This window comes from Anabrus simplex, chromosome 5, assembly GCF_040414725.1.
Source record: "Anabrus simplex isolate iqAnaSimp1 chromosome 5, ASM4041472v1, whole genome shotgun sequence".
In the NCBI taxonomy this organism is placed as follows: domain Eukaryota; kingdom Metazoa; phylum Arthropoda; class Insecta; order Orthoptera; family Tettigoniidae; genus Anabrus; species Anabrus simplex.
In genome coordinates, this window is record NC_090269.1 from 36,007,298 (window position 1) to 36,020,989 (window position 13,692).

Sequence of the window (13,692 nt, forward strand, 5' to 3'; positions counted from 1 at the left end):
AGATTAATAACTGTAACAATAAAAAATTTAATAAGTACAGCCTGGAATGCGTGGCCTGGGTGTGCGATCATAAAGGTGCACTATTTTTACCGCCTTACGTAGCACAATACCTGGCACTTGGAAGTAAGTTTGCAGTCTGTACAGTATCTGTTCACGGGATTAATGTGCTCTTCTGTTCATAACATACATGATATTCACAGCTGTGATCATTTCAAGAATTCAATAGAACTTCTGTCATTGAATTACAATGATTCTATCTGTATTGTCAAGCGTAAACTAAAATATATTGTTACTAGTCCCATATAGGAACAGCGATCACTATTTTTAGGTTATCACCACTTTGCATAAAACTAAATTTTAGGAGGCTGCTTGACCACTCTGTATATTGCAGATTTCACACCACAAATGTTCACAAAATGCCATCACAGTCTCGAAGCCGCTCTGGCCATTCATTTACTGCAGCTTGAATGGTCTCGTTGGGAAAATCTGCCACTGCTGCCATCAAGAAGTACTTTACACTTTAGATAGTAGGATGCTTCCTCTTCATCCTCTTAACACTGACTACGTTTATATTCCAGGGTATTGAGAGTTCTGGGCTATCAGATCCCAATCAACATTGGAGGTGAAATAGAGAACATTTGACCTCCAATAACTATTGTCACCCTTGCCTTCTGAACTGAGACAGAATCATGCTAGAAGCTCCAGGGTTCATTGTTAAACATTGGTTTGTTCAATAATATCACAATAGACTGCAGGATAATTTTCAACATTCACTTTGGCATTGTTTGGAAGATTTTTTTTAAATCACGAAATTGAACCTAGTGGAATCCTCACATCTCAACCATTCAGCACACTAACTGAAAGAGCAGGGAGGATTGATTTCTCTGGCCTTTTGGAATCTCTCACAGGCTTCTCAAGAGCTTGAAGCATACCTCATGTCAATTTTGGCACTTAGTCTCACAGGCTTCTCAAGAGCTTGAAGCATATCTCATGTCATTTTGGTACCTAAAGCATTTTCTTATTGATGTAGAGAATCCGATGATGTCCATACTGCCATACTGCTGCAGGAATTGGCTTGATTTCAGTTCCCCCTGCTGTTTCATTTGTTGCATCAGGAAATATCTAGTACTACGCCTGTAAGCTCTAAGTCGAAGGTCTTCATTAATAACCCTGGACATTGATTGTTGTGAAATGCTCATCTCCTGTTCCATAATTGCTACTGGACGGGATTTTGGTGGCTGCGAGCCAGTGCGACTTTTACAGTTGCCACTGTTTGTACAGTGGGAGGTCGAACAACTCTTGGGCGATCTTCATCGTTACCAGTTTTAACAAATTTCCAAGTTGTCTGACAGACAAGCATTTTGCTGATCATTAGTGCTTTTAGGGTCTACAAAATCTTAGTAATTTGCCAACACTGTGCATAGCTTTTGCAGCTACTCTGTTGTCGTATTCGCCCCACTCAACACTGACAAAATTATACGTGCTCTCTCTTTCACAGGAGCGAACGTCAGCACACACATGATGATGATGTGATGATGATGATGATGATGATGATATTTGTTGTTTAAAGGGGCCCAACATCTAAGGTCATCTGCCTCAGCAAACACATAATGTTTTATCTTGACAACTGGGTTGTACACTACGAGCTAAAAGTTTGTTACATTATTTATGGTTTAGGATATATATTTGTATAGCACAAGTTACATTGTATCAGATAATTATTATTATTATTTTTTCCAGGTGAGTCGCAGGCACAAGATATGGATATCTCCCCTGGTGATAGCACTCCAACTTCCGAGACATCGTATACACACACACCGACTGGAAGTGGTTCATCTACCCAGCAGCAGCAGCAGTTGCAACAGCAGCAGGTGCAACAACAGCCGTTGCAGCAGCAGCAGCAGCTTCCAGCAGTGTCAGCAGCGGAACCCGTCCCAGTACTGCTGGCAAATGCTTTGCCTCGGCTCGCATCTCATCCTCCCCATCACATACCACACATGGCTTCTCCCGCTGGGCGGGGTGTATATCAGCAGCCTGGGAAATCTAGTACTCCTGTTACAACTCCACAAGTGGCATCACCTGGTCAGCAGTCATCGCAACAATCGCCTGCTGCTACGCCATCTATGGTTCCACCCCCCCAGGCTGCCATCACAACATCCAATGCTCCAGGACCACCTGTAACTCTTGCCAGTCTTCCACGGCTGTTGTCACAAATTACAGGAACTAAGGGCATGCCAAGCATTGAACAAGTGGAGGCCTTGCAGAATATCCACACGGTGCTGATTCTCTCGCAACAGGCCTCATTAGAACATGGTCAAGGGAATACCCAACACCCGCCTCAAATGCCCATGCAGCCACTGAAAGTGGACACTACTGGAGCAAATGGTGTAACACTGGGTGAAGGTCCTCCTACTCCTACACATTCAGAAAGTCAGGACTGCGTGGATGCTCGGAAATGTAAGTAATTTTTACATTAAAAAAAAAAAAAAGTATTTATTTAATTTTTGACTTAACTCGTAGCTGAAGATTATGTACGTAAATTTTAAAGGGTCTATTATTATTGCTAGGTATCTCATCTTGATTTTTGTAGATTATATCTGTAAATTAAAGTGATATGCAGTATATATTTTCAAACTGAGGGCAAAGGAAGTGCATATATCTAAAGACACTTGCTTCATTGTACATGACCGTAGGAAAAGGGAATCGACCTGTTATCGGTGGCAAAAGATGAATAAGGTGAGTTCAGTGTTCAGTGAAATTGCATATATTTGCTTGAAATCTCGTTGGTGCATTCCTCATTAACACATTTTCTCGCTAAGCATGTTGTAAATTTAAGGTCCCAATTCCCATCGTATTATATCTGTATAAAAATACCTCAGGAATGTTGTATATTGCATGCCAGTTACCAGTGGCATTGCTGAATGACCCTGCAAGCCTGTTTGTGCTTGTATTTTGCATTCCATTCAGAAATTAGAATTTTATTTTGTTTTGAGTGGTACAGTGAAGAATAGTGAATACCGTATAATCTCGAATACCACCCGCACCCTTATTTTAAAAAAACAAAATTTTTAAAAATGTGAAGTCAAAATTATTTACAGTCTTTACTAACATACATCAAACGATTAGAAAATACAAATAAAAGTAAACAAACATTTCCAGAACGATATCAGAGTTCATTCTTCATCATCATCAGTACCGACTTCAGAACTTTCATCACCATCACCTTCCCACAAAATGTCGTCATCGCTGCCATCCGAGGCATTAGAAATGCTACATTTCTTGAAGCTCTTCCGTATGAGTTCTCCAGGAATACGATTCCATGCCGTCGAAATCCACGAACACAGCAGCTGAACTTCCGGGTGCTGAATGCGACCAGTTGGTGTCAGTGTGTGATTATCAGCCGCCATCCATTCTGTATAGAGCTGTTTCAAGGCTCCTATAAATGGACGGTTCACGCAGATATCCAGCGGCTGTAGTCAAGATGTCATCCCTCCCGGAATGACTGCTAGGTCGGTTTTCCCATCCTTGATATGTTTCTTCACAGCGTCTGTTGTGTGGCCGCGATAACTGTCAAGAACAAGCAAGCTCTTTTGTCCCAATAATGCACCAGGGCAATGTTGCCAGACACACTTTACCCAGTCTTTCACAAGTGAACTGTCCATCCTGCCGGAGTTCTGAGATCTGACAATAACACCAGCGGGTAGATTTTTAGGAAGAGTCTTTCACTTGAGAACAATGTACGGCAGCAATTTGCTTTAGTCGGCGAGAACACACAACATTACCGTACACCATTGTTTATCATTACCACCTGTTCTAATGGTGACACTTTTCACACCCTTACATTCACAGTCCTGTCCACTGGCATTTCAATGTAGACTGGCGTCTGATCTGCATTGCCAATTTGGGAAAGCAAATATGCATTTTCCTTCCGCATCCAAATTATGTGACGCTGAAACGACAACTTCTCATCGTAGGCACCAGGAAGACTCTGTGAAATTGAGATACACCTTCGTACGCTCAACTCATTTCTTTTATAAAAATTAGATGCTAGCTATAAATGCCATCTGGCTCTGAAGCTTTCCTATCTTTTACGCTTATTAAGTTTTTGTGCACCACCTCTTATATAAATAGTGCGAAGTCTTCCTACTCTGTTCCATTGGATTTCTTCAAGTAAGCATATGAGGAATTTTGTTGGTTCAGGATCTTGCTGAAATGAACCTCCCAGATGTTCATGTCTATTTTACCAGCAGTTTGTTATTTCCTAGGTTTCAACACTAAATAAGGATCCTTCATTGCCTCCGACACCAATCTGCAAGCTTGCAATTCATTGTAAGACTTTTGCATACTCATTAATAGATCATTATATTTTTTCCTGAGATGGCTACAATTTTCTATATCTTCAGATTTGTTACTTCCTTTCGCTACATGTAGAGCATGTAGTACCTGTTTTCTTTGCATGTAGCAAGCTTGGTTGAACCAATTCTACCGAGCTCGATAGCTGCAGTCGCTTAAGTGCAGCCAGTATCCAGTAATCGGGAGATAGTGGGTTCGAACCCCACTGTCGGCAGCCCTGAAAATGGTTTCCCATTTTCACACCAATCAAATGCTGGGGCTGTATCTTAATTAAGGCCACGGCCGCTTCCTTCCCATTCCTAGGACTTTCCTATCCCATCGTCGCCATAAGACATGTGTCGGTGCGATGTAAAGCAAATAGCAAAAAAAAAAAAAAGAAGAAGAAGAAAAAAAGGAACCAATTCTGTGATTTTTTGGTAACTGTTGTAGTTGCAGATTTAAGAAAGATTTCTAATGCAAAAGCCGCAGAATCTAGATCTTTCTTCAGTATTATGTTACTTAGATCATAAAGGCTGCTCGTATCTTGTTTTAGAATGTCTTTAATTAGAATCTGAGACGTAGGGATACGGAATTTTATCGTATTTATGCGTGACCAAAGTTATAGAAATAAAATTTTAGATCATTTATGTCCTATATATTTTTGCTGTACTGGCTATTTTGACAGAGATATTCATGATTTACTCTTTTATTACGTAGTCCATATCAACCCTGGGCTGCGAGAAAATGGTTCGACAGAATTAAATGAAAATCGGTATGTAAAGTCGGAAATAAGGCAGCACAGTGTAGGCTATAAACGGGTGAAAAAAATGAAATGGTGTATGGCTTTTAGTGCCGGAAATGTCCGAGGACAAGTTCGACTCGCCATGTGCAAGTCTTTTGATTTGACGGCCATAGGCGACCTGCGCGTCTTGATAAGGATTAAATGATGAAGGCGACACACATACCCAGCCCCCATGTCACCAATATTAACCAATGGTGGTTAAAATTTCCGAACCTGGGGCCTCTGTGACCAAAGGCCAGCACACTAAGGGCCAGTGGCAGAAACTGTGTTTAGACGATGTCTACGGTTAAATAATGCGTAAGTATGAATGCCGCATTGCAGAGATGTTATTTGTGACTTACACACTGTCTAAAACCGATATTCAACCGGTCATGTTTAAACACTACTGAGAACACTGTTTAACCTCGAATGAGAGGAGTGAATCACAATCGGAGGTTATGTACGATGAAACATGTAATTTGTATTATTATTTGAGATGATTCTGGGAAAAACTGTTAGTCCGATGGCCTCTCTGTGGGACGCCCGCTGCAAAATCACAGCAATTCATTTGAAATATACGGGGAGGTAGAGCTTAAAATAAAATTTTTTCTTTTGAGGAGACGTGTTTCTTTAGATTGGCAAAGGGACAGTCCGGTAACTGCCAATCAATATATTTTATTGTACACAGAATTTTACGACACTTCGACTACATACATGTCAGAATTACTTGTCCCAATCGTCACAGGGCTATCGCATTATCGCATACATCAACCGGGAGAAATTCACTTATATTTACTGCCAAGTAAGCACACATAGTAGTGAAAACTAAAAAGTAGGTTGTGTGTGGTTTTTATATATATATATATATATATATAATCGTCGCGCTAATTCAGATAAGTTTTCAGCAACTAGGAGATAGGAAAAGGCAAGAAGTGGTGATGGTGGTGATTATTGTTCAGAGAGGAGGAGGAAAAGGCAAGAGGTGGTGATGGTGGTGATTATTGTTTAAAGAGGAGGACTGGAGAAAAACAAGCCATTGCCATAACAGCCCTAGTATTTGCCTGGTGTAAAAATAGTGAGACTACGGAAAACAATCTTCAGGGCTGCCGATGATGCGTTTCAAACATACGATCTCCATATGTCTATATGGCCTGTACAACACATTCGGTTACACATTACTATTGTTTCATCTTCCCTTCGTCTAAGCTATTTATGACTAGATTACCCTCGTAAAAAGTTTCAGACAAATTTATTAAAAACCACCATTCCAGTACTTTACAGTCTTAAAGTTCAAGATGCAGATGTTACATAGATGTTTAAATGGGACATGTTTCGCTTAAGCTTTGTAAGCATTTTCAGCCACAGTTAATCTAAAGCTAAGTCAGGGCCCTAAACTGGGTTCCTCATTAAAGTATAATACATGCATTAATACAAGATAAAACAGTCATAAAAATCTAGTCTGTGGAGAAAGCGTTGCTTAAATGTAACTAAAATTCAATAATAAGCTTGTACACAGAATGAATATTAGTGTTTGTCTAAAAACAGTACAAGTTGATTATTTGTAGAATGGGACATAGTCATAATGTTCTAACATACCATTGGATTGTACAGATTTGTTGATATTAATGAAGCGTGGATTAATTAAAGTATCAAAAAATAAATCTTCAAACGTTGTTGAATGAGAATCAGGTACGTAGAATTACAGTAGAGTTGTTAACTACAAGTAGTTGCGTAATAAGGTAAAAAGGGGCTTGAAGCATCAGTGTGTAGAAGTGTTGTGTCTCTTTCATGGAATAATCTTTGTAGTAGATTGTAGTCATGAGCCGTCTTGCATAGATTCAACAAATAGGGTGTTCAATAAAGCCTTAGATGAGGGAGAATTCGCAATGTGACGCGTGTTGAAGACCCTTATGTTGACAGAGAGGTGACAAGCCTTGTTGGTTGTTTGAGATTCATAACATGTAAATAGATTACCCTCACCAGAGCAACGCTATAATCAAAGCTACACTTCCCCGTAGGTTAGCGTGTCGCTTTAGTGTCGATAATATTATGAGGTTTTTTCATTTCCACCGAAAGTGATATTCTTCTGTGGCCAAATTATGCTCATGCTTAGCCATATTTGAGTAATGTGTACGAAGACAAATAGCTGACTGGCATTCGGCGCACGCACCGACAAATTTCATTGGTTGTGACAAGCAAAGAGTTGCATGAAACATTCTTTTATCCCCATTTTCAGACCAATATCGAAACTTTAAACGATAGCTAGTTAAACACCGGCTGAACACAGTTTATGCAGTGGAAGATCGTGCTTGATTTAGACGATGTTTAGGTAGGCATTGTCTAAGGCTTAAAACTAGTCATCGTTTCTGCAGTCGGGCCTAACCATTTAGCCATAGAGCCCGGACAATGGTAGTTTAGGGTAAGGCCTAACCTCCAATTCTCAGATGAACTCAGATTTTTGTTGCTTAGTCCATATCAACACAGATGTTGTTCAATCGTGTTAACTGACGATTGTGGTGGTTTCTGTCGTGATTGTCTTAAGGTTTGCCGCGTGGTCATCAGCCCATATTGGCTAGAATAATTGTAAAGATGACTATCAAAATAAGAAAAAAAAGTCATGAAGGAATGATCGTTTGAAGAATAAGACAAGAGGAAGTCATGAAAAGAGGAAGGACTCCTTTTATATTGGATACTCTGATTTCAGAGACTCAGAAGAAGCAAAATGTAAAGGCCTACAATATTGAAAGGCCATAAAACGAATCAGCAATAACATTGCATATGCTATTGTTTGTTGTGCTTTGTCTCTATTGCTACTACTCATGTCCGATGTTGTTTGAGTCATCAGTCCGTAGACTGGTTTGATGCAGCTCTCCATGCCACCCTATCCTGTGCTAACCTATTCATTTCTACATAACTACTGCATCCTACATCTGCTCTAATCTGCTTGTCATATTCGTACCTTGGTCTACCTCTAGCGTTCTTACCACCTACACTTCCTTTAAAAACCAACTGAACAAGTCCTGGGTGTCTTAAGATGTGTCCCATCATTCTATCTCTTCTTCTCGTCAAATTTAGCCAAAATTGAAATAATTGATAAAGAGATTCAACCTATTCAATACAAAAGATTAAGAAATGTAGTGAATTACATTCCCATTTAATAATAAGTAGAAATGATACCGATTTCGACCCTAGTCCAGGTCATCATCAGCCGATTAAAACATGAAAAACAATGCATAGGAAAAGGAAATAAAAGAACAAGTACACTTCGGATCAGTAGAAGAGGCGATATAAAAATGAACGGGGGTAGACACTGTAAAACTCAGAAGAAGTAAAAGGCAAGTCACTCAAAAGAAAACGCTGCGCAATTCTCTGAGCGGCAGCATGGCTCACGCAGCGCTAGGCAAAGTCCCACGATGTTTACGAATAGCGGAGAATGGTTAAATGAGCCAGTTTTTAAACACTGTCAGGCACAGTCACATCACAATCGAACACATACGAAGATCCATAATTGTGCAGGAGTTGAAGATGAGTAGATCCATTGAAGCAACTTGCCAGCTCCTGGCGATCAGCGCGACACATTCAACATCAGGCACTGTGGTTTCAAACGCCAAAGTAAAATGGAGAATAGCTTGAAGATCCAGTAATTTTCCTCTGTCACGGGAAAGTAAGTATATAGGTAAATATAATACAATTCAATATAATTGAACAAGTAATTATGCTGCTATAGAATACTTAGAACAGTTGACGTGAAAAAACAATTGTGAAGAGAAAAAAATATAGTAAAAAGCGCAATACCGGGAACAAATGAAAACGTATATGCACAGTGCGCAGTTTTTTAAAACATAAACAATTCAGGTCTAACCTAACCAAACGACTCAATATAAATAAAATGAGTTTTGTCCGTACATTGCCCAGAATTAAAAAATAATGGTATTTCTGTACCGGTCGTGACCATACTAACAAGGGGAAATGCATGTTTTAATTTTCCGTAATTTCTGTCTATATGTATGTATGTATGTATGTACGTACGCACGGTCATCACGAGAAAACGGATGAAGAGAATTTAATGAAAATCTGTATATATAGTCCGAGAATAAGTCGCTACAATCTAGGTCATAAATAATTTTATTCACGCTGAGTGAAATGGTAGTTAAGGGGAAGGCCTAAAATTTCACTCTCAAATATTTGTTATTATTGGCCCTATTGATAAATACTACATAACTAAAGTTATACATATTATTAAATTTCCTATCATTTACGTCTTATACATTTTTACCGTACTGGCTATGATAGATATTCATGAATTTGGATTTTTTTTTTTTTTTTTTTCGCTAAGTCCATATCGGCGCCGAGGTACGTGAAAATGGGTGAACAGAATTTTATGTAAAGTCGGGGAATAAGGATCTGCAGTCTATGCTATAAATAATTTTATTCACTCTGTTCGAAATGGTAGCTTAGGGGAAGGTGCCAAAAATTTAATTTTTAATTACTTATCTTACTGGTCATATTGAAAAGTACTACATAACAAAAGTTATAGAGAATACATTTTCTGATTATTTGTGTCTTATTCAGTTTTACCGTACCGACTGTAATGATATTGGTCGTGATGGTGATTAAATTGTGAAGATGATTATAAAAATGAGAAAAAAACCATGAAGGAACAATTGCTTAACCCCTCAGCGCCGACCTCTATACGTGGTATAGACCCCCTTTTCTTCCGAAGCCGCCGACCTCTATACGTGGTATAGACCCATACATGGTTTCGCATTTACGGATATAGCGCGAAGAGTTTTGGTGTTATGGATATGTAAATTGTTTTGTTTCCAAGAAGACATTTTCGGGTTTATCAGTGTTCTAAATAAGAATTGAAAATCGTTAAAGTGTAGTTGCTTTTGCAAGGATAAGTATTTGTCAAATATGTCTGAGCACCAATCCCTGCTTTTTTAATAGTCCGTTTGCTTCATTCTTTCCCACAGAATAAAATAAAGGAATGATTATCTGAGAAGTTTGTCTTTTCGTGTGATGTTCTTTGCTCTAATTTTGTATTAAGAGTGCGGTTTATTTATTATATTTGTCTTCATATCTCAGCTTGTAGTCTTCTCGTAACTCTCCACGAGTGCTCTATGTAGGCATCAGTTAGTGCTGCTTTCTGTCATACGACACGAGAAGCAGTTGTGCATGGTATATATCTCGTTTGAAAGACGATGTATCGACCTTTTAATCTGAAATATGTATAGAGTTGGTTTGATTCGCCATAAATGTTATTCCCCTCATTCAGTTTCATCCTGCCGCTTTCGGTCCTGCTGCAGCTTCATCAGCTTGTGTGACGCACCGCGCTCAATGGCTAGCTCCTGCTGAGAGTAACGTGCTTGAAATATTGTATAATTCAAATGAAAGTTTAGTCGGAAGTAGTACTGGCAGTATTAGCAGTAGTGATAATGAAATAGATGATGTGGCCGTGACCGATGCAGTGGTAAATGATGAGAGTGACGATGAGGAGGAACCACTACTTGGAAATTTCGTGTAGGAGACTATAGATACACATACAGGTCAAAGGGAAGTTTTCAACAGTGAATTATGATTCCTAGATTCTCCAATAATATTTAGACAAGTCACAGGGACAAACATTGAGCAGTTATCTTATCAGTTTCAGCTGATGGAAGGTTTGATTACGTAGTACAAAATACGCTTCTCGGGCGGGAAACGAAATATTCAAGGCCGGCGCGCATCAGATAATACAGTTCCAAGGTTGCAGGAAATTAGCACCCAAGAGTGAGAAATCCAAACCTCAGAGACGTATCGCGTGTTCAAAACACGGTGAAAAGAAGACATCGGTGTACTGCTGCCAGGAGTGTGCCTTGGGCCTCTGTCTCGAAGAGTGCTTCGAACTCTATCACACGGGACTAAATGACTAAGGAAATGTGAAACAATTATGTAATTATATTCATGTACACAGTTCTACCATAAGGAATTCCAAATTTCGTGAATATCGGGCTACTCTTATACTAGTAGTAACGCTTTAAGTGAATCAATGTATTTCAGTCGCGCGTAGTTGAAATATCATCCGGCCGCGGTGTAGGAAGCTCTTTAAACGGCTGCGACGCTGAGGGGTTAAGTAACACAAGAGGTTGTCATGAAAGAAAGGAGGACTCACTTGACATTAGATGCTCTAATATCACAGATTCGGAAGAAAAATAAATGGAAGGCCTCCAATATAGAAAGCTCATAACATTGGTCAACAATAACATTACATTGACCATTGTTTGTTGTGATGTGCTTTGTGTATTCTGCTGCCATTTATCCCTGATAGATGGGATTACTGCTGCGTATCGAGTATAACAGCCTGCCTGAATATTGGCGGGAAGTAGCTGGGGAGTGGTGAGTTATATCTCTCTCTTCTTTAGCATGCCATTCTTCTGGTTCATAAATTTTCTGATGCTACTGGTACGTAACACACTGGATCATCATAGTATTCCAGCTATTCGATTCCTACTCTGAGGCAGTGATAGGAATGAAATGAAATGGCGTGTGTGGCTTTTAGTGCCGAGAGTATCCGAGGACATGTTTGGCTCGCCAGATGCAGGTCTTTTGATTTAACGCCCGTAGGCGATCTGCGCGTCACGATGAGGATGAAATGATGATGAAGAAAACATACACCCAGCCCCCGGGCCAGCGAAAGTAACCAATTAAGGTTAAAATTCCCGACCCTGCCGGGAATCGAACCCGGGACCCCTGTGGCCAAAGGCCAGCATGCTAACCATTTAGCCATGGAGCCGGACAGTGATTGGAATGAGCAGTGTGCATACTTAAACGGAATAATTACAGGAGTATTCGCGGCTGTCTGCAGCCTGGTCATTCTAGCTCTGAAACTTTGAACTGTTAGATCAACACCGTAGTACTTTTCGCTAAAAGTGAGAAAATGTGCTGTTTTCATTTTATCGAATATTTCATATGACAGCATTGCTTTTAATCGAAACATTCATACTGGCATTATTATAATGACCTATGTTGACTTCAGTTGGGAAAACTATAAGGACAGTCTTTCTGAGAATTCTGTAGTGAAGCACGGGTACATCAGCTAGTTATTTGATCCAAATAGCATTGCGCTTCGCATTATCACGCGGCCACTTGATGCAATACTATATTAATCTATGCATTTGCTAAGTAATGGCATCTAAGTGCATGGCTGATTAACACGTGGAGCATGAGTTCATACTATTTTCAGTAGGCTTATCAGAGACCGATCGTCTCACTCACATACTTCCTGTGAGGGAATAGAGATGTGTAATTTTTAGCCTTGTAGCCTCGTATAGCAACTTTCGGGCTTTGAGACAATAAGTGTTATAAATATACCGTAGGCCTAGTACTGTATTGCGCAAAACATGTAGAATAAGCAGTTTTGACCAATTGTTTCTCCTGATTTTTCCTGATTTTCATATAAAAATCTCCTGAGTTTTGGTTTTGTAAAGTTGGCAGGTATGCAGTATAGTACAATATACTGCACTGTACTCACATGAGAGAGTTGTAGATGGGCTGCTGCAGCTGTGATGTACTGTATTAAAGAGACAAAAACACTTCTATGGAAACCTCTATTGAGCACACTGTACACTATTACCTCGTTCACAATGTTAAAATTAAGAACAGATGAGTTTTTGAAACTTTAAATCAGTATGTAGATGTAGCAATCTCTAGCACAGTACAGTAAAACTTTAGCACTTGAAAAAAATCCTTAACACGTTCAGTACCTGCTTCTGAGCGGGACACTTGAATGCCTGGACCGGCCATTTTCATGCCCGGCCCTCTTGACATGCATCACTTAATACAATTTACAATTACTCCTAAACTATAAATGTTAGAAAAATGATACTTTGTTCCTACCTGTAGTAAATATTTAAGGTGTGATATCTGGTGTGACAGGTTTCAAAATACGTCTAATTTTATACAGCCTGTCTGTAATTTCGGCATAACGATTACTGTCATCGAAGTGAAGAAATGAAAGAATATGAAGGAAGCGTATTCGGAACATTGTTTTAGAAAATATCGTAGTATGAATAACAGGGTCTTCGGTCCAGTACATTTTTATATCAGGATTTTGGACTAATCGGTTTCCACGATTGCATGATCGAATTCTTTGTGAAAGGCCGGGGCGCCGCACTTATCACTTGACTCGCGTATAGATTGGTCTGCTCACACACATACTGATAAAATTCGTCATTCATGAAAATACTCACGTAACTCAAAATATCCTGCTTATTTTCTATTTGAACGTTTATACCTGAATCCTCTGTAAATGGTGGAACGGGTGGACAATAACTAGGATGATATGTATCAGGCACTTCACTTTTCTCTATAGGCCTGTCGGATTCGGGAATCGCAATTTCCTCGTCACTATCACTTTCACTATCTGAGTCTATTTCAGGAATTTCATCACCAGAATAATCATTGTGAACAATATCTATTTAATCCTCCATAAGAAACTTTGTATTATAAGCCATTATACTACACTCGGTAAGGACGACACGCACTGCATTGGAATCTCAAGTACCGACTTGATGCGCGAGGAAGTTATGAGATTTTTC

At 39.5% G+C, this 13,692-nt stretch overlaps 1 protein-coding gene across 2 annotated transcripts in view; it reads left to right on the top strand.

Annotated features, from left to right (window-relative positions):
• The window catches only part of wcy (WW domain-containing adapter protein with coiled-coil wacky), a 179,231-nt gene that overhangs the window by 103,547 nt on the left and 61,992 nt on the right, over positions 1-13,692 (top strand). For both annotated transcript variants that reach the window (XM_067146841.2, XM_067146842.2), the window contains exon 8: positions 1,741-2,457. In XM_067146841.2, coding sequence (XP_067002942.2) covers positions 1,741-2,457 — 717 coding nt within the window. The remainder of the gene's footprint in view (positions 1-1,740; positions 2,458-13,692) is intronic.